Genomic DNA, 27,305 nt, shown 5'->3' on the forward strand with positions numbered 1-27,305 from the left:
CTGGATATTTGTGAGTTCCACAGCATTCATGGACAAAACCGGCAGAGTTTCCAACTTGTGTTCGCCTTCTGCTGGGTAGCGGTTTTTCTGTGTAGGAAAAGGGAGATAATGGGCTCATGATGGCAGCAACAGCGTTCCCACTGATCAACAACTTCAGACAATAAACAGTAAGTGGAAGGCAGAAAAAAATTAGACTGGCCCCTTTTTAAATGATGGCCAGAATCCTGTTAAGTATTTAAGCCCATGTTATTGTTGCTTTTCTGCATCATCAAGTTTTCAAGGTAAGTGAAATCTTTAAGGAGTGGTTTTACCAGTTCCAAACCGCCAGTGAATTTTCATGGATGAATAGGGATTCAAACCTAGCCTCCCGAGTCCATCACTCTACCTTAGTGTAACTCCTCTGATAAACATTTTAGTGGCAAATTACCACAATTTAGAAGTCACCTTAAAAGTCACAATTTGCCGTCAGGTACCAAGTCACGCAACTGGCATGTTGTTGGAAGGACATACTTATCCTGGCTTCTCAAGTGCTGGCAATGTGCTGCTGGCATTTACACTGACAGAGTTACACCAACCAGCATAACTAACCAGAGTGATGAATGAGATGAAATATCTTATTTCTTTTTAATAGTGGTGTTTTTTCCTCCCCCCATTTTAAACACCTCTTTCAAAGGTGAATTTATACATTATTTCAATGAATAGTTTTTTAAGGAAGGAGGCTGCAAATCCAAAACACCAGAAATAACTTATTACAAATAACAAGTGACTTGTGATTAATTCATTTTCCCAGTATGTACGGTATAACTAAGATATACCATATTTGTAACTTTAAAAAATATAATTTCATTCTTTTTGCAGTGCAGCTGTAGCTTTTTAATTACTGTTATACTTGCTGGATGTACTCTTATACAGTACTTTTATAAACAGTGGCTGGGGAAAATCATATGATTCAAGTATTTCCTTGTGCCACTACTTTTTTCAGTAGTTAAAATGTAACTATTTAGTTCTTTTGAAAAAAATCACAGTCATAATGGTAACCGAATGCGGAGGTTTTAAACATTGCCCCTGCCCTGTGCAAATATCGGCAATTTGAGCCATTTCCTAAAGACCTTTCAAACACATTAGAAGTGTGATTTTCGACTACAACTCCCAGAATTCCAGAGGCAGAACAAATCCTTGGACACCTTTACAGCACATCTGTTGTTTGGGCCAGAAAACAAAATAAGAACATAAGAAGAGCCCTGCTGGATCAGGCCAAGGGCCCATCTAGTCCAGTTTTCTGTATCTCACAATGGCCCCACCAGATGCCTCTGAAAGCACATGAGACAACTAGATACCTGTTCTCCTGATCTCTCTTCCCTGCATCTGGCATTTCGAAGAACCTTCTTTTTCATCCTGGAGATTATAATCCCCATCATGGCTTGTAACCTACGATGGCCTTTTCACCCAGAAATCTGTCCAATCCCCTTTTAAAGGCATCTAGGCCAGATGCCATCACCACATCCTGTGGCAAGGAGTTCCACAGACTAACCACACACTAGGCCAAGAAATATTTTATTTTGTCTCTTCTCACTCTCCCGACACTCAATTGGAGTGGATGCCCCCTGGTTCTAGTATTGCATGCGAGGGCAGAGAGCTTTCCTCTATCCACTTTATTCATCTCCTGCATAATTTTATACGTCTCAATCATGTCCCCCCCCAGGTGCCTTTTCTCTAGACTAAGGAGCCCCAAATGCTGTAGCCTTTCCTCATAAGGGAGGTGCCCCAGCCCAGTCATCATTTTAGTTATTCTCTTCTGCACCTTTTCTATTTCCGCTATGTCTTTTTTTGAGGTGTAGCAACCAGAAATGTATACAGTACTCCAGGTGCGGCCGGTTTCCAAAGGTGGCCTTCATTGATTGCCAGCTGCCCCAAACTCTTGCGGCTCAGGAGATAGGTACATCCTTAGTATAAAGAAGGGGCTGGGTTCGATCCCCCACTGCTACCAGTTAACTGGAAACTGGACAGCAGACCTCCAAAGAACAGATGCCAGTCAGAGGACCACTGGCTGGGGAAGATGGGGGTCACAGTCTTGCACATATAAAGGACCCCTGATAGAGATGGCTGGCACTGGACTGAACAGACCAAGATTCACACTTATTATACAACAATCACTCTACATTTCTACCAAACAGGCTGTTGAACTTACAAAGTGGTGTAAGAGGTTCTTGGTGTCACTCAGCAGGTTTCTTGCCAGGTTGACAACTGAATCGAATTCAGATCGGGTGTCTGGCCTCGGTCGGGGGCCAGGGGCAGCCCAGAGCCCCTCACACAAACTTAGCAGCATCACTAAGATTTGACACAAACTGCCTGCAGAGAAAGAGAAAAATCCCAGTTAGAAGCTATGAATCTGGTTTGCCAAGTTTTGCTGTGGTGGGGTGGAGAGCAAGGTGGATTTCCTTACAAGCAGGAACTAATCTACCAGGGAAAAATCGAGGAACTGGTTTTCTTCCTGATGTATTGGATTTTGCGTCACTATTTCTGTTAATGCAGAAGAAGTTTTCCCATTTGTTTAATTTTGAAAGAGCGTCCCTGCTGGCGATCTAGTACCTTCCGTTACCTAAGAGTCCTGCTATTCTACACTGCAGCATTCAGCAAGCTTAGTGAGTGAGGCTAAGGGGTAGAAAAGGTAGTATAGTGAAGCAGGTTGCAGTGCCTGGCTGTGGAAAAGGGCTGTGAGTTCAAATCTCCACTCTGTCTCCCAGGAAAGGGGCCACCTGAGATCTCCCAGAGTAAAGGAAGTTGACCAAGATTAAGCTTGGAAATATTGATCTCTCTTTTTGCCAAGAGTTAATCTGGATGATTAATTTAATATATATATATTTTTAAAAATAGGCGCTTTCGATGAAAAGCTAAAACATTTGTTTCCCATCACACGGGATTTTCCTCACCTACATATCTTGCGTTTAGCGTTTTTTGGGCTCTCTGTTTAGCTACAGGAAGGTAGAAACAGGCTTCATTTTCAAGACGGATGGCACGTATCTCTGGGTAATGCACAGTGACTACCTACACTGACCATTCATAGCTGGCTAAGGGATTATGGAATCTGTGGTCTCCAAAAGTAAGATTCCCAAGATCAAGGGAGAGGAGCTGCTTGGACTGATTACACCTCTCCTCTTTGCTTTCCATCTTATGACACTTTTACCCCATGAAGCTATGGGGGAAAGTCTCATCCTATCAAGCATTTGTCCCGAGCAGCTGGTTCTCCAGCCTCTGCCTCGTGTCCCTTTTCCTCTGACATTTCCTTCATGGAAAAGAATCCTGGATGGACAGAATTATTGGCCGTGGGATTAAAAAAATGTAATTTCCTTTGCATTCTTTCTTCAGCAGTCCCACCACCCACTCCTTCTTCAAAAGGCTTCCCTTTTTTTCCCCCTTCATAGGGTGAAAGAGAGCAGGCTTTAAGAAATGTGAACTGCTTAATACTTCAATAATATTTTCTTGCTCTCTCCATGTGTGTTTTAAGTTCTAAGTGCTTTGTTTCTTGGGCTTTGGGTGGTCTAATGACTCCTATGGCTAAGCACGCGGGAAGTTCTTGGTTCAAATGTCTTTCTGCTCTTGGTTCTACGATGAGTTACGTTTCAGAGCAAACACTGCGATGTTTCAGCACACGGTTAGTTCCATTTTATAGGCAGGGGTCACTGAGGCCAGAAGATCACGCCTGGCTGAATGCCAGGGGCACTGATGAAAATTCAGCCCCTGGGCTTTAAAACAAGTGCCACAGACCACCTTATTTTGTCCTGAACACAGTGCTCTCACCTGATTTCAGAAGCTAAGCAGGTTTAAGCCCGGCTAGTACTTGGAAGGGTGATCACCAGTTTGTACCAGCAATCTCCAGATAGGGTTAGGTTAGCGTTTACAATACTGGAATCGATGGACCGATGTTTTTATCCAGTATAAGGCAGGTTTTTATGTACCATAAAAGTTTTTCTGAGCAGAAATACTAAGACAGAACATCTAAACAGCGTGCAGGCCCAGGGCATTTTCTGGACCACACATACATTGCACACACAAAATAATACAAAAATGAGAAGAATTGGCTGCTGTTTTAACAGCAGCCCAAGAATTTTCTGCAGTAGACAGGCTATCATAGCCTGTTTCTTGGTAGAACTGAACCTCCTTCAGAACCCTCCTCTTGAGACATTTGTCTGTGTTTCCAGAGCGTGTACAGAAAGCAAAAATTTTAAAAATCAAATATAGGCCAATATTGGGTTTTATGTCTGCATGGAGGGCATTTGGGTGGTGCTGGGGAACTGTCCTGTACCTTTCAAGAGCATAAATTGTGTGTGCATGTCTATGTGTGTGTGTGAGAGAAAATGCTCTGTATTTGCTTGGTTGTAGAAAGAGATTTGAGGGGAAGAAGGAATGGCCCCTAGGTGCCCCTCAGAGGCATCTGGCAGGAGTTCTGAGCATATACGGCTGGTTGGCAGTCAGAATGGGGAAGGAGGGGTTGGTTGGGTTAGGGAATTCCTGCCCCGCGACAGAGTCATCCCGGCGCCTTTGCCGTGAGGTAAGGAAAAAAGAAGCCGTCGGTATTCGGAAATAGTGATGCTGTTCCAGGAGGGAGGGGTAAAGGAGGGGGTGAGTCAAGGTGTTTTCATGGAAAAGCCATCCTGTGTTGTCTTAGAGAGCGAACTGCATATTTTCCCCTTCCCAGGAGCTGGGGAATCAGTCTGGATTTCAAAGAAGGTTGGGTTCATTTTCGTTTTCTCTCATTCTCAACCTGCCTATAGAACTGAAACGGATCACCTCATCATGGGTGCAGTTAAACAGACGAATTTGTTAGGTGCGAAGATGTAAAACCACAGGTCTTTCCTTGTATTTTTGCCAGAGCTGATACTACCAAAATTGTTGAGGGCGGCCAATTTATTTTTTCCCAAACCAGTCCATCCCATTATGCTTCAAACAGCAGCAAAAAGCTGGCAACTATCTCAAGGCAAACACTGATCTCTATGCTGGGAAAAGCTTTGCCTTCTGAATCCCTGTATTATCAAGGCAACACTGAAAAGGAATAAGAGTGCAGGCCAGAAAAGACTTCTCTGGTCATCTGGCAACTTCTGTTTACTGTTATTACCTAAAACGGCTTTTGTGTGTTGCCTCATTCTGGCAATGTGTTTATGACTGCTGTCACAACCTAAAGCTTAAGTGCCTTTATCGCCTCCACCCACAACTTTTCCTGCAGGAGATTCGGTACCAAATTGAGTTAAGACACAACTGTTTTAAGCAAGACTCCCATACTCCCATATTAACAACATCCATACATGTATCCAGATAAAAGGACTGAGAGGTTTGAAAATGTATCCATGGCTTGCTATCTTTGAAGGACATTTATTTGGGAGTAAGTCCTATTTTGCTCAAGTGGGATTTCCTTATGAGTAAACATGCACAGCTGGACCCTCTTGCATGACAGTAATTCTTCTGCACGGCTTGTTTATTTGTACTTGGTTAAGTCATCCATTCATCCATGAGACTTGATAAAAACCCAGCTTGTTTGGATGTTTAATATCTAGGCAACAATTTCTACCAAAGGTTAACTTTTTCCATCATGTTTGATCGGGCCAGCTAGATAGGCAGTAATTTAACTGGTGAAGCTATTCCTACCATGCAGGCACAATGATGATGAGAACACTTCACGTCTCGGATCTGCAGATCATGAAACTCGTAAAGGCTGAGAAGCCTTGTGAAAAAGTTGGTAGCCATACCGATGAATGAAAGGGTATTCATGTGCAGATGCAGAGTGTCTTCCCTTCAAAATTTAAAATCAGGACGCAAATTGGTATACAACCAGCTTTAAGGCAGGTTTTTTTACTTGAAAAGGAGTATGTGAGTCCACATAAGCTTTAACCATTTTTTTAAAAAAATTGGAGCTTGGAAAAGGTTACTTGGGTGAATCATCATGTCCAGAATCCTTCAGCTACCATGGTTTATAACTCCCAGACCCACACACCCTAGCCAGCAAAGCAATTGGTGATCCTGACTGGAAGACACTGGGGCTTGTGGTCCGTTTGTGATTCTGGATAATGTACTGTAGAAGAAGAAGAAGAAGAAGAAGAAGAAGAAGAAGAAGAAGAAGAAGAAGAAGAAGAAGAAGAAGAAGAAGAAGAAGAAGAAGAAGAAGAAGAAGAAGAAGAAGAAGAAGAAGAAGAAGAAATTGTAGTGAGTTCACTGAAGGAATGAAAGCAAAAAAAAACCTGGTGGTGTATATTATCACAAGGGTGGAATCCTAAATATTTCAATCAGGAGGCTGGTTAACAGAGCTTCTGAATGGGGAGCAGATCTGTACTCTGTAGGATCCCCTAAACACATATGCTGTCTTTCCTCACCTCACCCCACCCTGGAGAAATACAAAATTCTGAACTGAAAAGGCCTTGGACTAATCCAGCAAAATGAGTAATCTTTTCTTATGTCACTATATTGTCTTATGCTGACCCTATTTACACCAGGTGTTTAACTACTTTTTTAAAAAAACCATATATTATGGCTTGGCTAGCAATTTGATTGGAAGGGGACTTGAGTGGTTTACTTCGTGGTAATCCACTTAGGTATGGCTGTTATGAAAGGTGAGATAAAGGATCTTTAAAACAAATAGATACTTGAGAGAAAAAGCCAGAATGACTAATTCCCCTTCCCCCAAGGACCGCCTCAGTTTCCGTTTGCTCTCTGAAAACTCAGAAGGGATCAGGGAGGAAAATGGCTCTAATTCTCCCACTGCGGCCCTTATAAAGTATGGGGAGAGATTCGGTTAAAAAGGCTTCACCAACTACTCTGCCATTAAAACCACTGACTTAAGAATGACTTTAGCTCTTATCCTAAGTGGAGTCAAAACATCAATCGGGGCGACCCATAGTCCTTTGAATTATATATTCCTGGACCCCCACATAAATGTTGTTTTGGACGCATCTGATAATCAATAGGTAGGAACACACAAGAGATGTGTTAGTGCGTCTCTGACAAGATGGACTTGGGAGTGGGTCAGCAAAGATGCCTGGATAGACAGAGGAAAAAAAATCACTGAATCATAGAAGAATGGCGATGAAAGGGGCCCATAAGGCCATCGAGTCCAATCCCCAGCTCAAAATTCAAGTTAAATGAATGAGAAATAAGTTAAACTGTGCAGGTAAATGTATGGATAGATAACAATAACAAGCAGGACATTGCAGCAGAGATAGAAGTTACTTTTGTGGATTCCCACAATATGTTAGCTCTAGGTAAAGGTAAAGGTTCCCCTTGACATTTAGTCCAGTCATGTCTGACTCTAGGGGGTGGTGCTCATCCCCGTTTTCAAGCCATAGATCCAGCGTTTTGTCCGTAGACAGTTTCTGTGTTCATGTGGCCAGCGCGACTAGACACGAAATGCTGTTACCTTCCTACTGTGGTGGTACCTACTTATCTACTCACATTTTTACATGCTTTCCAACTGCTAGGTTGGCAGGAGCTGGGACAAGCGACGGGAGCTCACTCCGTCATGTGGATTTGATCTTATGACTGCTGGTCTTCCAACCTTGCAGCACAGTTATGTTAGCTCTACAATAATCCAATAAATAAATAAATATTCCCATCTTCCTTCAGAAGATGGATGGATGTAGTACCAGAAAGCTTGCATAAGAGGGAGAGATGACTAGTTGAAAGATTAAACAATGCTGCGTCAAATATCACACAGGTAAATGCAGATTTTTCTGATCCATGAATACCTGTGAGCTATAGTTTATGGCCAGTCACAGTTCCCTGAAATGGTAAGTCCATAAAAGCTTTTTCAAAGCTGTTCCTGTTGAGTTTGTTACCTTTTTAGATGGGCATGTCAAACATTTTAGGTGCTTCCCTTAAAATCTTAAGACTGGTCGCTTGGCTTAATCTTGACATATGGATGAGTGAAAGGATTATTGAATGGATAGGTAGCAATATATGACTTCTCTACCTGGCAGATTCTCCTACTTCCACTAGTGGTAATTGAGTCCCAAGTTACGTGTTGAACAAATAGTGTGGTGCAGGGTGGCACTGGGCCACCCTTGGTTGCTTTGTTCCACTTTACATGAAGATGGACAAAATACTGGCACAGGTTGAAAACCCATAGGTAGACACAGGCAGTCATGAGGAAGGAGAGATTTCTGGCATGAGAACATAACATCCTTAAAGAAGAACATTTGGGTGCCTAAGAAAGGCAGTGTATAGGGTGGAGCTTGATAAATATACTTCTGAATGCCTAAATCCCATTGCGTATTCCCAACCCCATAGAGTAGACGTATTGAATCCCATTTATTGAATGCGTCTACTGTAGTTGGGACTAGCAGTTGGATTTAGAGAAGAAAGAAAGAAAGAAAGAAAGAAAGAAAGAAAGAAAGAAAGAAAGAAAGAAAGAAAGAAAGAAAGAAAGAAAGAAAGAAAGAAAGAAAGAAAGAAAGAAAGAAAGAGTTTAAATTGGTATTGCTGATGGGGATAAATAAACAAATAGATCAATATGGACTATCAAGGTGCAACTTTTTTGCTAGAAACCCTGCCTTTGAATTCTTCCCATCCAGAACAGAGACAAGGATTGAGCTGTGGGAGAGAGAACAAGCCGGCGTCGCGTGGCGCTCCACGGAGTCCCCTGGGGGAGTGGTTGGTTTCACAGCTTTGGGATTTATGGGCCTAGCTTGGCAGGATGAAGCCTCGTAAAGTAGCTCAAAGGCAGAAGGAGAGCAAGAGCGAGAGAGGGGAGGCGTGAGATGCAGCAAGTTGATGCTGCGGGCAGCTTACTGCACACATGCCCCTTGGCACACAGATGCCTGCAGAACACAGCCCACCTTCAAGGATGCCCACACACACACACACACACACACACACACACACACACACACACAAAAACAACCAAAGAGATTAGGCACAAGTACAGCAACATACAAACATGTAACTTGCATGTACACAAAAGAATGCACCCTGAAACACACACATGTACCTACTTTTGTGCAGGCAAGGAGACAAGCTCTGTCCCTCCAAAGTTCCTTTTTGATGTACAGTAACTGTAGAGAGGCACAGCTAAGCTCAAACACACAGGCACACAGAAGCAGGTCAAGCTCAGGAAAGCTACCTATGGGGACTACAAGTCCCAGGATACTGCAGCCAGCACAGCTACTGGCCAGTAGCCATGTTGGCTGGGAAATTCTGAAAGCAACAGTCCAAAACGTTGTAGTCTGGACCTGCTCTACAGGAATATGCCAGTAGCTACAGGAACAGCTACTGCTGAAATTGTTTTCTCTGTGGTAGCGTAAATATCTTCAGTACGCCTGAAGTGTCTCTTTTTGTCGTATCAGCAAGATAGATTAGAAAGATTAAAAGACTAGGTAAAACAAACAGCAGAAGAGATAAAACTAAATGAAACCGCTTTAGTGATAGAGATGTTTAATGTGAATTAAACTTTGTTCATTACGTATTCCTGCTAGAATGCAGGGCTTTGCACTTTAAATTTCCTATCAGTGTCATCCATCAGTTGCAGTATTGCCTTTGTAATTATCATGTTTCCCCAAAAATAAGGCAGGATTTTATATTAATTTTTGCTTCAAAAATACATTAGGGCTTGATTTTTTTTTCATGTACAACAAACTACATTTATTCAAATGCAATCATGTCATCTTCTGGTTGCTAGAAAATGCTGTATAATGGTGGAGGGAGGGGTTTCACTTCACTGGGGATTATTTTTGGGGTAGGGCTTAGATTACCAGCATCCTGAAAAATCAGACTAGGACTTATTTTCAGATTAGGTCTTATTTTCAGGGAAACAGGGTAATGCTTTTGCCAGGACAGGGGTGGAGAGTGTGTGGCTGCTCAAGGTTTCCCATACTTAGGCTAAATAAATAATTTAAAAAGTTATACATATATCGTTATCTACCACTGGCATACAGTTACCCATGAGAAGTCATACACAGCTGCCCACCGATAGCACACCTTCTTGCACTGTTGAGGCAGATGCAGCTGGACTGAATGAGCATATGCATAAGTGGCAACATTGCCCACACTCAACTACACAAAGTGGTACTTATATGTAATTAACTACCTGCATGTCCCATATTTTACAGTACAGGTGGATATTAGATACAGAAACATGCAGCCGCTTCACATTTCTCACTCTCCCAGATCTCTCTTGAACATGCAATCTGGTACATCAAGAGTTAAGCTTACTCCCACCCCACAGGGGACTTTGGGTGATGCAATTAGGCTCAATTCAACTCAACCAGTTTAAAGTCAGTAACTACTGCCAAAAACTATAGGGCAAGGGCAGATCCTGAATCTATCAGTCAGAAAGAGGCAGAGTTTGGAAAAGTTACTTTATGGACTACATCTCCCACAGCACTTCAACCAGTACAAGTTCTTTAGTGCCTACAAAGAATATTAAATGTGCACCCTCCATGCAAAAAGCAGAAATGTTAGCTTGGGACTACTCTTCCCCAACCCACAGCTGGCTTGGAGGATTCTGGAACTTGTAGTTTCAGTCCAAATATAACATTTCAAAGTTGTGCTGCGTGAAGGTTTTCTGAGCAGGTTTTTTTGATCGCTTGAGGATGACCTTTTGATCGCTTGAGGATGACCAGCCGTGAGGGGAATAGCGTTTCTCTGTTGTAGTCCATCCAAGACATTTAAGCACTATGAAAGATTGGAAAGAGACATTCTCTCTCCACACACGGTGCCAGAGGAAAGAGTAACTGGAAAGAGGTGATAGAATGGACCTTCCCATTTCTGACTGCATGTAGGAAATCACATTTATCACTGCTCCCATACTAGAGAGAGTAGAGAGCAGAAAGAAAGAAGAAAAGGAAGAGTAGAAAACCAGTTCTGCAGGACAAGAATGTTTCTCCCTGATACACTCATTTCTCCTGTCTGCAGGCTGTCGTGGTACAGCCTATTTTCTGCCTTCCCAGATCTTGCATCTCTTCAGTTGCTACAGGTAGGCCACATCCAGATTTCCAGCACAAGAAACAGATCCTGGTGTGTGGTATAATCAAAACAATGGGGGTTTCAAGAAGCAGTTTGAGGCAGCAGCAGCCTAAGTTGGATGGTGGCATGGTGCAGTTTTCATGTCCTCTCGGGATTCCCTGCTGATCCAAATGAGCCCAAACAAGCTAAACAACAACAGTAAGACTGAAAGCCAAGCCACTGCAAGCAAACAACAAGACTGCATCTTGATAGGACTCTGCACTCCTTCCATTCCCCACCCCCATGTCCTTTGTATGAGAGGAAGGACGATGCCAGTGGTTCCCTACCTTGAGTCCCCAGATGTCCTTGAACCAAAATTCCCAGAAATCTTCACCACTAGATGGGCTGGCCAGGATTTCTGGGAGTTGTAATCCAAGAACATCTGGGGACTCAAGGTTGGGAACCACTGACTTAGGACAGTTTGTGGAGGGAAAATTACATTTTTAAAGGCAGCCATGGCTCACAGGTGCTCAAAGAGCTTCTTGGGTCAAGGCTGATTTGTTATGAGCGATGGCCTTATTCTGGATTCATGGATGGTTGTCCCCACCCCGGGGCTGAACAGCCCAGTTGCAGGGCTGCACTGAGGAGGTTTGGTTCCTGAGGCAGAAATTCAGATAGCCCAGACATAGATGACACACACAGGCTTCCTCCGAACAAAGGATGCACACAAATCTATATATGATACCACAACAAAACACTGTTAAAATCACTTTCTTATGCTGAAATCCCATTTCATCACCATAACACTCAACAAATACATTTTATATTCCCCAAACCTATTGTGTTTCCCCAAAAATAAGACAGTGTCTTATATTAATTTTTGCTCCAAAAAAAGCATTTGGGCTTATTTTCAGGGGATGTTTTATTTTTTTCATGTACAACAATCTCGTTGTCGTTTAGTCGTGTCCGACTCTTTGTGACCCCATGGACCAGAGCACTCCAGGACCTCCTATCTTCCACTGCCTCCCACAGTTGTGTCAAATTCATGTTGGTTGCTTTGATGACACTGTCCAACCATCTCATCCTCTGTCGTCCCCATCTCTTCTTGCCATCGCACTTTCCCAACATCAGGGTCTTTTCCAAGGAGTCTTCTCTTCTCATGAGATGGCCAAAGTACTGGAGCCTCAGCTTCAGGATCTGTCCTTCCAGTGAGGACTCAGGTTTGATTTCCTTTAGAATTGATAAATGGTGGATGGCGGGGTTTCACTTAATTAGGGCTTATTTTTGGGGTAAGGCTTATGAGCATCCTGAAAAATCATACTAGGGCTTATTTCAGGTTAGGTCTTATTTTCGTGTAAACAGTGTACTGCCTGAGGCAGCCACCTCATTCTACCTTGTAGCAGGGCCATTTAATTACTTAATTTTCCTCCTTGCTATTAAAGGAAAAAGTAGCATCTTGTTTCTCATCTTCGTCCTTTTGGCTATAACTATATTCTTGATTTGTCTCATTCTCCAAGATTTGGTGTCTGACACTGTCTCCTCATAAACAGAGGTTTCTACCCTGCAATCAAGTTTATCCTTCATCTCAGAATATTACTGAAGGTTTATAGAGCACTTTTAAAGCACAAATCACTAAACAATCCTTAGCTCATTCATCTGGAAAAAGAAAAATAAGAAAAAACCTCTGAGGTAGCCATCGACTTACCTACCTCCAAAGGCTGTTGTGGGGTTAAATGAGATAATGATTGTAAAACACCATGCCCACTAAAAATATCTATAAATACCCAATAACTGTGCCTGAATACAGACAGCTGGTGCCAGAAAAAAAGAGAAAGACATATTAGATATCTTGTAGTTCTTTGAGACCAGGTTCAGGTTTTGCTTTTTTAAATTTTTTTATTGATTTATGTCTTGATTGTAATCCATAACAGCTTTGCACTGAGTTCTGTCTCCTTTTCATTAAAATTCTTATGTTAAGCAAAAAGGAAAAATACTAAGGAAAATTAGGGGAACTGGGAACATAAAGAAAATACAGATAAAACTGAGAATAACAATGCATAAGAGGATTGTGTTCTCGAAAGCTTTCACAGCCGGGATCTGATGGTTGTTGTGGGTTTTCTGGGCTGATTGGCCGTGTCCTTAAGATTTTTCTTCCTAACGTTTCGCCAGTCTCTGTGGCCGGCCATTTCAGAGGACAGGAGTCAGAACTCTGTCCTGACCAGAGCACAGACCTTAAGAACCTTAAGAACACTGCCAAACAGCCTGGGAAACCCACAACAACCATAAGAGTTCCATGTGTCTTAAAAGGACCACAGGGGAGCATAGCAACAGGTGGCAAATTGTTTGTTCATCTTGCTTTCTGAGAAGAATTCAATAACCTTGGCTTTCAAACCACGGGAAGGTCGATTTTAGGTCTAACATTTTAAGAGCACCTTAGGTCAGAGATGGGTGAGATATTCCTCCTACACATACTTGTAAAAGAGATGGGGAAAAGAATAGGGGGAAGAACACTGAAGAAAACAAAAGGTATATTATTTGTATATGTGTTTCCTAACTCCAGCAGTTTTCTCCCACATTAATTTTAGTGGCCAAGTGATGCACTTTTCTCCCAGTGTTGTAAGACTCTGCTGGGACATGTTGGCTGGGCATAATAGCAGTTGTAGTCTTGACACATATCTGTAGAGCAAGAGGCTGCAGAAGGATCGGTATCGGCTCTCTATGGTCTCAAGACACAGAGATTTGAAAATATACTCTTTGGGGGCTTCAGCACCTAGAATTCCCCAGGCAACAGAACCAGTGACCATGCTATTTATGGTATTCTTGGAGTTGCAATTGTAGAAAACAGTATCTTTTAGCAACCTCTGTGGCAATTCCCACAATTCAGGTGCACATTTTTCAATGTGCGTGGGTGCATAAAACAGATTTTATCCCCAAGTAGGGACTGTTTGCCCCTAGATCAGCTGTCAGTTTCATAGGATGATCTTATGCTTTGACAGAGAACGCCCAATCCAACCAAAATTACATGTTTCTCATCTTAATGATAACAGTGCTTACTTAGGAGCAAAGTCACCTGGTTTCCGAAATAACTCTGGCTCCCAAATAACTACCTTTAACATGGAAGCCATTGTCCCGATGATTTGAACAGAGTAGTTAAGAACGAGTGTTACAGCTGCAAGCTGATGCACATAGACCTGGAAGTGATCCTCATTAAACACAGTAGGATTTATGCCCAAGTAAGCATACACAAGAGTATGTTGTAACTCCCCCCTATTAACATAGATGGGGCTTAAAATGCTTAAACTTTGGCAAGATGGATAGTGCTGAGAGTGGTTTTTCCTGCTTTTTTGCACTCCTTTCTGCATTATCTTTTAGAAGCCTTAATCAACTCAAACATTCTCATTCCACATTGCTAATCCTGTTTTCTCCCATAAGAGAGACAATGGCTGCACCAATGCCACCTTACAATATAAGATTTACAAATCTGAAAGGAGCAACTATGCCACAGACAAAATGTTCATACACCGATTTTAATGAAACCGGTTCACGCATCTTCTCATCAAGTGTACAATACATAAGTACTTGTGAACCAACTGTTTCATCCTAGATGGACTGTGTTTAAAATTATGGAGTTAAATCACAATGCAGGTTCGTAGTTCTAGAGACATCTTATTATATGGGACAGGAATAGTATTTGCTAAGAGAGAAAAACTGATATCACAAACATTGTCTTGACATTTGAAAAATGTCCTTTATATTCCTAAATGGTAAAGTTTGTTGTTACATTATTAAGTCCTCCAAGAGTTCTGAGAAAGGAAATGTAGTAGGGAAAATGAGAGGCAGGAAGGAGGATGGAGAAGTCAAATGGTATAAGACTGTATGACAGATCTTGGAAATGTGGCCATTCTGCCTGGTCAACTCAGGCTTTGTGAAGCATTTTAAATACTAGAAAACCCTTATCCTCATTAGCATTACATGGTGCTTGACCGAACAATTACAAAACGTTAAGTCTCTGTCCAAGGAATCTAAAACCTAAAATGCTACATAGAAGATGAATGTTGCTTCATTCTGCCTTTACTCAGGAGCAGTTCCTGTCATTTTAGGACATCTGAACAGGTCTATCGTTGGTCAGTTCTCAAGATAAGTAATCACAATCAATTTTGCAACTGTGGGCCATTCAGACGTCCTTGTAATTTTGTAGATCACCAGCTCTGCAAAAATAACATTTAGCAGTAGCTACACCTCATACGAATAGCAACACTGGCTATTGTTTTTTGTTTTTTGGACCAGGAAGCCCAACTGGAACGATACTGGAGGCAATTCACACAGACATCACGTCCTTTATCTTCACAGCTGACTTCTGGGAGCCCCCAAAAATTCAGTAACACTGATGTGATCCAAATGGATTCTGCTGCTAAGAGAGCTTGTAAAAGCTATGTTTTGGACTACAGCTTCCAACATCCTTCCAGAGGTGGAGATGGAGTTCATTCTGGGGAAAGGGAGTGTGGTACAGCGCATATAATGCCTGACTAAGACTTGGAGCTTCCTTTGATCTTTTTACGTGGCAGACAGGAAACATTGTTTCCTTTATTCTAGAATCCCTCCTCGACAGTGCAAGAGGATGCTCTGGCATGCCCTCATGCCACACAGAGCTACCACATTTGCCACCAAATTGCAGTGGTAGCAAAAACAAAACAAAACATTGGCCATGGCTGCTGAATTTCTGTGGCAACCGTGTGACCTCAAACGGAGTTGGAATGGGGGTGTTAGATCCAATGTGTTTCAGACCCCGAGAAGTTAGCTAACCCAATACTTAAATTTAATCTTGTATTACTGTTGTGAGGCTACGTGAGTATTAAAATAGGGTTTCAGCTCTGTTTTCACCAGTTCAAAAGGTTTGAGTAACTTCTCATTCATAGAGTGAAAGTGATCTAGGAATGGCCTGTACTTGGGACTGGCAGAGGGCAGAGAGAAATACAGAACTACAGAGACGGGCACAAACCTTGGTCTGTAAGTTCGTGCTGGTTCATGCATTCCCTTCCCCTGCCTCCGTGGCCAATGACCCACTCACCAGTCTTCGTCCTCCTCTTCAACCAGTCCCTGACAGCAGCATGGGTTTGCCTGTCCTGCCTCCTTGTCTGAGTGGGGTGATCAGCCAAGGAGGTTGGGCAGGGAATCCCATGCTCCTGCCAGAGATTGGTTGAACAGCCAAAGAGGAGGAGGAGAGGAGCATGCGCTGGCTGGTAAGTGGGTCATTGGCTGGGGAGGCAGGGGAAGGGAATGGGTGGCACCTGTGGTGACGTGCGTACAAACGGGCATGCACTTCAGAACCAACGTTAGTACCTATCTGTACTACAGAGCAATGAGGAATGGGTCCTTTTCTTCCTACTGAATTCTTTGTGATTTTATATGCTGTCAAATTGGAACCTACTTATAGCAACCCTAATAGAGGTTTCAAGGTAAGTGAAATATTTGCGTGGTTTTACTAGTTTCACATCCCATGTACGTTTCCATGGCTAAATGGGGATTTGAGCCCAGAACTCCTGAGTCCTTATCCAACACTCTATCCACTACACCAGTGGTCCCCAATGTTGGGGCTCCTGATCTTGGACTACAACTCCCCGAAGCCTTCACCACCATCTCTGCTGGCCAGGATTTCTGGGAGTTGAAGTCCAAGAACATCTGGAGGCCCAAGGATGGGGACCACTGCACTACACCACACTAGGTATCTACTGAAATCTTACAAAAATAGTGAGTACTGTATAATATGTAATAATATGAAATATTTAGCATTCCCATCAATGTAGCATATTAAAATATTAACTGCTTTGTATCCCCTACGTTTGGTCTTTTTGGACCTGCATTTTACAGGATTTTGCTCAAAAATGAAGACTCAGGTCTTATTTCTGACCACTATATTGGACTCACAGTTATGTCACAGTGCTGAGCAGAAGTCCATGAAAATACTGTAAGATTAGGATTCTGAATATTGCCCCTTTATAAATATAAAAAGAAAGGAAAGAATAAACAAAGGATAACTCAGGTGTAACTCAAATTATCTTCTCCACTTATCTCAAGATGCAGAGCTGTTTGAAAGAAAAGAGCACAGGGTACCATTTGATATCTAGGCATAGCCTGGAAAAGTTATGTTTTGGGGACTACAACCCTGAGACTCAACCGACCCAAGCCAACACAACCATGAGATTCTAGGAGATGTCATCGAAAAAAGTAACTTTTCCAAGCTATGCCTAGATGCAATCTGCTAAACTTTTAAGATTTAGTCATAAAGACAGCTTGGCCAAATGAACACAGTTCAGTCAAATAAACCCACTAAGGTTCATCAAGAGTATTTCATTGAAATCAATTATCTTTTTCTAAAGAACCTGACTTTTGATGAATGCACTCCAAGAGGGTGTGGGCAGCAGCAAGGTTAACCAGAACATGTGCATCAAGCAAGCAAAAGTAGAACCAAGCGGAAGAAAGACAGTGAAGTTTTCTAGCAGTGAAAGTACACAACCAGAGAGGTATACAGTCTGCTAAGAACAGACTGATTCATACTTAATGCCAGCTCTGCTTATAATTTTCCCTTAAACCCCAACCCTGGTATTGGAAAGAGATATTTCTACATTCTAAGTAGTAAAGACTGAGAGTTCTGTCTACAAGCAGAGGAAGAAGAAAATATCTGCATATTTCAGACAAAATAAACAAAAAGTAATAAACTTGAATTTGTGAGTCCATGAATCATATGAAGTGAAAAAGGTACATATATTATCTGTCAATATATGCATTGCAAGATACACATGACTGTCAAAACAAGAGTTTTAAACAAGTCGAGGGAAATTGATTTAAAGAGTATAATATTGTCAAAACATTTTTAAAAAAGAGAAAGTAAAACTTACTTTTCATGTTTTGGAGGTTTCTTTTCCCTGAGTTTAAATCCCCTCTTCTTCTTCTTCAAAAAAAGGGGGGGAATCCTCTTTGGTTTGAGTTTGGTAATATTCTTGCAAAGTTCTAATTTAGTATTTGCTTGTTTGGTGGAATTTTCTTCCTCCCTTTGAAAAGTTTCCTTTGAGTTGCAAATGTCTTTCACACCACACCTGTTCTCTCCTTTTGCAAAAGATTTGGTCCTTCGAGGTAGATGAGTTTACACACATACACACACAAGCTCCCTCACAAAAAATGTAAGGATAAGAATTTTCTTTACAATAAATAAATAAATAAATAGGCAAATCAATAAATAGATAAATAAATAAATAAACAATATAAAAGCAACAGGCACAATCAATTTTTTTTAAAAAACTAGAATCTCCCAGATTGTCTCCTGTCCAGTTCAAAAATGTTCTTTAAAAAAAAGAGTAGTGAGAACACAAATTTATTATTATATTTTTAAAAAAATGTCAGTCAGAGCAGCTTTGAACTGTTCAGTATTTGTATATGTGCGAGTGTGTGTTTTACATCACTTACAAATTGGTCTTTATATACACCCAGGTCTTGTCTAGGCGCATGTGTTTTTTTTTTTCAAATGGTGACACATCTTGACTCACACACACTTTTCCATTCAAAAAAAAAAGAAAGAATGAAAGTCTGGTCATAGAAAAAACTCTCTTGATGACACACATTCTTTGTAATGCTGTGTGGTGTCCCTTTAAGATAGATTTTAAGGGGGGTGCCTTTGTGTGTGTGTGTGTGTGTGTGTGTGTGTGTGCGCGCGCGCGCGCGCGCACGCACGCACGGACATACATACATTCAGATGGGGGGGGCCTGGAAATCGGGTGTTTAATGAGCTCATGGTTTAGTTCACCTTTCCTCCAAAACTCCATAGATTCTATAATGTCTCCAACTCTGGTTTAACTACCCCCCTAAAAAACCAAACACCCCAGAATCCCTCCACTTCTAAACATGCTCACAGCACTCAAATTACACACCTTAACTAGCTAGAAAGAGAAAGAAAGATCAAAGGTTAGGTCAGAAAAAGTAGAAAGGTTTGCTGTGGAAAGTAGAAAGTTGTGGAGGCTGAGATGAAAACAGAAAAAGAGACGTAAAAATATACAATAATCTCTGTGAAGTCCCACACTATTTTATTATGCCCCCCCACATACACATCAGGCAGTTTCAGAGATTTAGCAACAGAGGAGCAGCCAGGGAAATCCTTGTAGCGTGATTTTAACCAGAATTAAGGAAATTAATCTTCTGGACTACATTTCCCAGAACCTGTAGCCTGGTAGGGCCATTGGCTATGCTGGCTGGCAGATTCTGGGAAATGTCATCAAAAAAGTAACTTTACCAAGTTCTTTATCTGGATTGCACCAGATTTGGGCAAGCTGTTGTGAGCAGGTCACGAAAGTCCATCCTGCTTGGTACTTTTTCCAGTCAGGAGACATAACAAGTAGGGCAAGATGGTGACTTCTCACTGCTGTCTCCCATATCTAGACTTCTTCTGAACATGGAGGCTCAATCTCCACCTAACAAACCACTGATAGGCATCTGTTTTCTGTGAAATTCACATCTCTTTTTACAGCTGTTGCAACAATCTGCAGCAAGGAGTTCCACAGGTTAAACAAATGCTATGTGAAGAAGGACTGCTTGCCCTAGTGTCAGCTACTAATTCATTTCACATCATGATCTAGATTCTGCCAGAGAAGCAGTGGTCCAGTGAGAAGCCTCTTTCAGCTCAGATATTACCTTTACTAGGCAGTAATTCCCACTTTCTGTGGAATTTACTTCCAAAAAGAGAACAATGACTTCAGTGGGAGAGTTGAGAGCATGCTTAAATCATTCCCATTAAAATCAATCGTGTTCACAGTGAAGACTGAAAAAGAAAGAAAAAACAAACCGCACATTAAATAGAAAGCCACCATACTCTCCATAATGTCATTAGAATTGCTTCCAAAGGACTACGTACTGTATTTATTGATTGATTGATTGATTTTATTTATTCGATTTTTACCCCGCCCCTCTAGACAACGTCTATTTGTGATGGTCTCTCCTGGCAAAAGGCCAAGAAAGAGTCTTGAATACTTTGTTCTAGCTGAAGTAGTTACAGTTTACCTTTGCAGTTTTTTTTTCTTTATTTAGTTTCCATCAAGATGATTTCCCCTGCATTCCCGTTCCTTGGTTGCATTGTAGAACTCTCTTGTTCTGGGTTACAGCTGACCGGCTGGCCAGCTGGCCAGATACATCCACTTCCAGATATTCCATTCCATGTCCAGCGCCCAGCAGTCAATTCAGTGTCCCCAAGCCAGTAATGTTTAACCTCTCTGGATCATCCCCTGCCCCACCACACAAGGATTCTTTTCTAAACATGTTTTGTACCCCTACAAACCTTCCCTGACCCTATGGACCCTGCCATCTCATTGCTTGGATGATGATGTTTGACAACAGAACAATTCGTGAAGTTTGCTACTGGTATAGCTTAGTGGTTTAACTTCCAGAGGTTGGGAGTTCAATTCTCCTCTGTGCCTCCTATGAATTAAGTTGTGTAGACTTCTTCAAGCTGCACACTCCCAGGGCAACCTCCAGAAGAAGGGAATGATAAAGCACTTCTGAGTGTTGCCTGTTTAGAAAATCCTGAAAAGTGTTGCCATAAATCAGAATTAACTTGATGGCTTGTGATTATTATTTATTATATAGCTGGGATGAGAAATCCACAATTTTTTTAATGTTGTGGAACTCCATCCCTGACTGGCCCCAGCTAGCATGGCCAGTGGTCAGAGATTATGGGAATCTGGGGCCAGCAACAACATCTGGAGAGGGCTCCAGGATACCTACACCAGTATATAAGGTAATAATAACAATTAGATGCTCCCAAGTTGACTTTGACTCACATCGACTCTTTCCAGGGCCTCCCAGGTATACTTAGAAGTGGTTTACCATTCTATTCTTTTGGTCTACACAGGGACCTGATACCTTGCCAAAGCCACCCAGGCTGGCTCATCCCCTACAAGGCATAGCGGAGAATCAAACATTTGACCTATGGCTCTGCAGCCAAGTGCTCCAACTCACTAAGCCACCCAACCAGTTAGTGTATGATACACTGAGGTTTATCTTTCTTTCAAAAAAAAAAAAGCTGCTGTAGCATTATAAACATCTGTATGGTCTGCTGTATGATTACAGTAATCTCAAATGACAGCAAGAGCCTGATTATACATTGCTACTGAGCTAAAGAAAATATACAACATGTATAATGCATGTGCCCAAGTATGTACACATAAGAAGAGCTGTACACACTAACAAAGGCTTGTCTGCTCTTCTGTTCCAAGAGCGGTCAAGACATGGGTGAAATAGCACTCTCCTGCTGATGGTTTTAGCAACAAGTATTTGGAGGCACACTGTCTCCAATGCTGGACATAACATATTGCCATCTTTATTAGTAGCCCATTGATAGCCATAATGACGAGGGTGATGATGTGCCATTAAGTTAATTCTAACTTACGGTGACCCTTCCCAGAGATTCCTAGATACAGAGTACTTTAGATGTGGTTTACTCCTAACCTCAACCTTATTCACTGAGCAATTCAGTCTTATCCTTCAGAAACACGTCCAAACCTCTTTCAAAACCATACAGGTTGACAGCCATTACAATATTTTAGCAAATTCCTTAGTTTAACTGGTACTTCATTTTATCTGAACCTCTCACTATTTTCTTTGATTAAGTTATTCCTAGCTCCCCCTGAGTACATGAGAGATGAATAGTTCAGTGGTTTATGTACCTGAGGTTGGGAGTTTGATTACCCAATGTATCTCCTTGACAGGGATTGGTCTGGATGATCCAAAGGGTCCTTTCCAGCTCTGCAGTTCTAAGATCAAGATGATTAAAATTATTTGTGTTTTTGGACTATGTTGAATGGGCAAATCTGTCAGAACTGGTCATTCTGACAGCCTCTAAGGCACGATGACCTGACCAGCTCAGCCCTAATTTCCTGCCTCTAAACTTTCACCCACACTTCAAGGAATTTGAACAGGGAAAGGCGCTTCCTTGTTTGCATCGCCTCAAGCAAGCGCTGGGCCCTGCCACAGCCCACAAGCCCTCCCACGTAAAGACTGAACCTGACAGACGAGGTCCCACTGCCAGTCTGCCCGTGTGGGGTGTGTGCACTGGGGTCAAAGGGTTACACCCGCCCCTCTTGCTGATTTCCAAACCACATCAACACACCTGCCCGCAAACATGTTCCAGGAGAGGCATCCCTTGGCAGGGCAGCAGGCAAGCTGGAAGGAGGCGATATGGCTGCCTCTGTTTATATAGGAAATAGGAATCCCTCTTGTCTAGACCCAAAACGCAGCTGATTCTGAGCTGGGGGAGGCAACCCCTTTAGTGCAGTGCCTGGCCTGCAGAATGACCCAGCTGGAGAAATTATGTCTTTCCCAAAATGAGATGGTTTAATACTATTTTGTTACCTCTGGATAAAGGAAAATAGTTATTTATGTATTAGTAAATGTACCTGGCTTCAGCCAGGCTAAAAATTGGCAACTCCACATTCACTCGCAGTGTATTGTCTCTTCTTTGCCATACGCCACAAATTATTTCCTTTGCACTGCTCTCTCTCTCTCTCTCTCTCTCTCTCTCTCTCTCTCTCTCTTTCTCTTTCTCTTTCTTCTTCTCTCTCTCACAGTACTCATTTAGCTTCTATTAGAGTTGGAAAGCCATTAATCGCCACCTCCCATCAACTTTACTGGGATTTCCAGTGTGGTATAGTGGATGTGGTATAGTGAAGCTGAGGCTCCAATACTTTGGGCATCTCACGAGAAGAGAAGACTCCCTGGAAAAGACCCTGATGTTGGGAAACTTCAAGTTTCCAGTTCTTGTTGTCCCTTCTATGGAACACCTGAGTATTTTGGCTGGAGGACTACAACTTCCACAAACCCCCAGCCAGTACAACTAGTCAAGATAGAAGCCAATGGGTTACATAGGTTGGAACCCCAGTAGTGTCTGGGCAGAATTTTGTGTTTGTAGCACTTACTGTTTCAGAGATCTTGCAAGGCAAACACATAAACAAGCATCCAGTTCTATTTATAAAATACATTTATTTATTTAAACTGTTTAAAAGTTGCTTTCTACAGCCAAGCCTCCATGAAGCAAATGCACACAAGAAGAATGATGACATTTGTATTAGTAAGGCATACCTGATAGACGGTATTATTCTAAGAAAACTGCTACATGTCACACAAAAACACACAAAAACCATTCCGACTTTTAAAAAGGAAGGCAGTATTGAAGATCTATATATTTCGAAGCCCTCTTTTCAAGGGATCTGTCAGAAGCTAACAAGAACAAAGAACAGAGCCAACTCCAGGAAGGTCCCGCTTCTCTACCAAACTGATTTTACTGCCCAGCATAGGATTAGGACATCCAGTGCAGATTTTACATGTAACAGCAGCAACAGCCTTTAAATTGCAGAGATGGAAGGGACCCTACGGATCATCAAGTCCAGCCCTTCTCAAGGAGGCACAGTGGGGAACTGAACTCCCAGCCTCTTGTCTCCGCAGCCAGAGACCATAAGCCACTGAGTGTAACCTAGTTCCAAACCATTTAGCTTTTAAGTGTTAGCACCAGCATATCAAATTAAGCCAAACATATGTCACCTGCATGTTCAGGTATCAGATCAATTAGCCTATGATCGTCTGAACAGTTTCACTATCTCTTCTAGTATTTTCAGACTATATACAAAAGAGTAAGTTCTCCAAGCTTGTCTTTGATTACGAGGTTCTGTGTAAACATCTCAGTTAATGGTGATGAAAATTAAACCAATTAAACATAGAGATGATTATGGAATGCCATGTTCACATCTAGTCCAAATGTCACCGTGAACATTCTTATAAGACTTGAGACATCTAGCTTGGCAATGAAAACTCAGAGGTGGGCAGGAAATGTAATTCTTTGGAATAATGGTCAGTAACTCATTAAAGAAATAGTAAATAACTTGCACACACTTCTGTCTATTATTTGTTTTACCCCCCCCCCTTTTTTTATTTTGTCCACAGGTTCCTTCTCGGATGGGTGGGTGTCAAATCACCCTTTTCACAGTTCTTTTTAAACACTTCAAACACGAAGGTTCTATTTTATTCACCACTCAATTGCATTTCATCTGGACTCTAACCACAACCAGACCTGTTTGGCTTCAGCAGAGCTGCTACCCTGTGGTTTTTTTTTTTTTCAGATTGTGCAGATAGCTTAAAGAAGAGAAAGAAGACAGAAGACAGAAGCATATAGGAAGATGATGTTAGTTAAGAGAAAATAGAACACAGTCTCTGTGGAACAATACCCATGCCTCGTGTTGTTTGTTTGTTTACATTAGAGTTGACTTAATGGCATGCAGTTATTATTAAAGATGAGCTGAGGCTTTGGGGAATGTGTTCTGGATATTCTTTCATCCTTAGAGATGGGTTGCCTCCAATCTCAAGAAAACAATATGGGGCAAAAGGGGAGGAAGTCTGAGAGCCAGAATTTCTTTGGTGCCATCCTGTCCCTGAGTCATTCCTGGGTAATCCAAAGAAGCAAGACAAGGTGACTCGGTCAGTTCCCTGGCCCTATGGCCAGATTGTGGCTTTGAGGTCAAGAGATGAAAGTTTGTGATCGGAGACTCTGAATCTGCATCTCTGACTCTCCTCAGGACCAGTTGCACAAGATGACAGACGTTTCATTTCCCCCACCCTCAACCTCACCCCACCCCCCCACCAAGACCTCGTACGTCCAGGTCTCTCTGAGTCAAGGTTGTGCACCCTTTAACACTCTCATTAAATGGAGTCACTAGCAATGCATCAGAAATCATTTATTCCTGTTGAAACACACATACCCACGGACAGCGTTTGAGGACCACCGTTCTTCCGCACCTGGGAAAGACGATGTGTCAGCTCGACAGAAGAACCCACAAATCATTAAGTGCGTCACACCCTAGGGGGCCCCCTGGACCACATCATACTGCCAACACCACATTGGGGGTTGTGAGAAAGGAGGACTCCACGTCCTCTGGGGAAAGAGTAATAGGGTGTAAATGAGTAATTGCTCCGGGGGAACCAAAAGCTAGGAGTGGAGGTGGGTGGGAGGGGGGTATTTTCCTGAGTATTTTTCTGCATCCAAAGGTTAGCACTCACTTACACATAAACACATGCACACAGAGGGAGCGCATGCACTTACAGGTGCCTTACTAACTTCCTCTGTGCCTGGCAGAGATGAGAAGGGGAGGGAGGGAGCCAGGCCGGCCGGCTGGCTGGAAAAGGATGGAGGGGGAGCGAGAGAAGAGGGTCGTAACCGTAACCGGGAGAGACAGTGACACAAACTTCACACAAAAAACGGTGCTGTCATCGCAGGCTACTGTCTGGGAAAAGAGTATACGGTGGATGGGAAATCTTGCCTCTTTCCAGAATCCACTGCTCTCTAGCCCACAAAGTGGTGGTCCCTTTAGGAGTCCTGGTTCCTTTTAAGTTCCTTTTACAATCATGTGCGAATATGGCCCCTAGTTAGCCACCTCTCCCCACCACCACACACACACACACACACACACACACACACACCATTTGGGACTGGAGAGGAGAAGCTCGCCCAGCTACATTTATAAGCATATTTCCTAGCAACCCTGAGGTTCTACTGAGATCCTTAGGGGCAGGGCTCTCTCATTTTATTGTCGGAGAGAAAGGCTAAGATGGTGTCCCCATTCCCCCCTTCATCTCCTCAAAGTGACTGGACTATTTAGAAGTTGAATACCAGGAATGGATCAGTATCTTCTACCGCTCCTGAGGAGCCTCAAACTGCCTGTTGGATTAAAGTTCACCAAATCCTCATGACACCCCGCTGCCAGGGAGATTCTAGGAATTTTTTTTTGGGGGGGGATAATTTTTACAAACTGTATAATCTGGGACCACTCAGTGCCTTTCAGCCCAGCCTATCCTGCAAGGCTGTTGTGAAAATAAAATGGGGAGCGAAAACCCATGTAACCAGCCTAGATGAAGGAAGAGGGGGGAAATATAAGAAATATAGAAGCACAGAAGCACTATCCACTCTTATTGCCTAGCAACTAATGTTCAGAGGAAACTGTTCCTGACATTAGAAGTAACATACTGCCATTGCGACTAGTAGCCATAACGTTATTCCCCATGGCTTTTACCTTTAAAGTTGTCTAAACTGCAGGTCAGATTTTAACCTACAAATGTTAATCTATAAAGCCCTAAACAATTTGGGCCCAAGCTGTCTCAAGGGCTGTGTCTCCCTTTATGAGCCTGTCCAGGTCTTAAGATACACAGGTAAGGTCTTTTTCATGGGCCCCACCACCCTCACAGGTGCACTTGGTGGAGACACAGGAGAGGGCTTTCTCTGTCACTGCACTCAGACTGTGGAACTCCCTCCCACAAGAGACCAGGCTGGCCCCCTCTTTGCAGTCCTTCTGCAAGTAGATGAAGACCTTTCTCTTCAGACACACTATTTGACAGTGTTTTTAAACAGAGTGTTATGCCTTGTTGCTTTGAATTTAATTTTGGTGTTGATTTTGTTTACCATTTTTAGTGTGTTATTTGATTCTTTTTAATATTTGGATACATGCTGTTTTTAGCTTTCAAATATTGTCTTTTAATGATGTAAGCTGCCTTGCGTCCCCTTTAAGGAGAAAGGGGAGGGGGGAAATATTTTAAATAAATAAATAAACACATTCTTGTAGAAAATGCCACAGTTTAACTCTGTACTCCTAGGAAGGACTTCATTTTATCAGTGTTCCTCTCCCTCAATTTGAGTTTGGGCAGGATGAGCAAAAGGTCAAAATAGACAGCAGGGGAATGTGTATTTCCTATGATTAACCTGATTTCTCTCCAACTATGGCACTCCCTCAGAGGTATACTCGTCAGCAACCAGACTTACACATGTTTCCTTTCTAATGTCCAGTCATTAAACTATTAATGCTATGCAAGATACACAAATGAGGAAAGTCATGTACTATAACAAATGGTTGTCACAGATGGAGCACCTCATCTAGAAACACGCTAAACCCTAAAGAGAAGCAGATCAGGTCAGAGAGTTATTTCAAATCCCTTGACTCCCAGTAGGAGGTGATGAAGGAAATCTGATACAGTGGTATCTTGACGTACAAACTTAATTCATATTGGAACAGTGTCCATAACTCGAAATGTTCATAAGTCAAAGCAACATAGGAATGCACTGAGAACTGATTAATCCATTCCGGCTGAAGGGGAAAAATACCCCCCCCCAAAAAAAACACTGCAAGCCCCATAGGAACGTGCTGGGACTGGGGGGGGGACAAACCCAAACAAAAAACAACAACAACAACAAAAACCTCCACCTGTACCATTTCAAGTACCTGAACTGTGCCACTTTTGAAAACTTAGGATGTATTCAGATGGGTATATAACTGGATTTTGGTGCTCTTTGGTTTGAATCAAATTAC

At 42.3% G+C, this 27,305-nt stretch overlaps 2 protein-coding genes and 1 long non-coding RNA gene across 4 annotated transcripts in view; 1 reads left to right on the plus strand and 2 right to left on the minus strand.

Moving 5' to 3' along the window:
* Positions 1–27,305, minus strand: part of TMEM238 (transmembrane protein 238) — a 196,677-nt gene that overhangs the window by 105,776 nt on the left and 63,596 nt on the right. The gene's annotated exons all lie outside the window — the stretch shown is intronic.
* IL11 (interleukin 11) overlaps positions 1–27,305 on the minus strand; it is a 72,144-nt gene that overhangs the window by 2,005 nt on the left and 42,834 nt on the right. Inside the window, exons 1-3 of one of the 2 annotated variants that reach the window (XM_078377064.1) lie at positions 21,630–21,976; positions 2,189–2,349; positions 1–87 (exon numbers count right to left, since the gene is read on the minus strand). In XM_078377064.1, the coding sequence (XP_078233190.1) occupies positions 1–87; positions 2,189–2,326 (225 nt within the window). In that variant the 5' untranslated portion in view covers positions 2,327–2,349; positions 21,630–21,976. Of the gene's footprint in view, positions 88–2,188; positions 2,350–21,629; positions 21,977–27,305 lie in introns of those variants that run through there. The other variant, XM_078377063.1, reaches the window with a different exon arrangement.
* Positions 31–26,188, plus strand: LOC144583395 (uncharacterized). The gene is made up of 2 exons (XR_013537151.1): positions 31–167; positions 23,899–26,188. It is a non-coding gene; the product is annotated as an uncharacterized LOC144583395 (long non-coding RNA).

The sequence above is a fragment of the Pogona vitticeps genome, chromosome 6 (assembly GCF_051106095.1).
Source record: "Pogona vitticeps strain Pit_001003342236 chromosome 6, PviZW2.1, whole genome shotgun sequence".
Classification (NCBI taxonomy): Eukaryota; Metazoa; Chordata; class Lepidosauria; order Squamata; family Agamidae; genus Pogona; species Pogona vitticeps.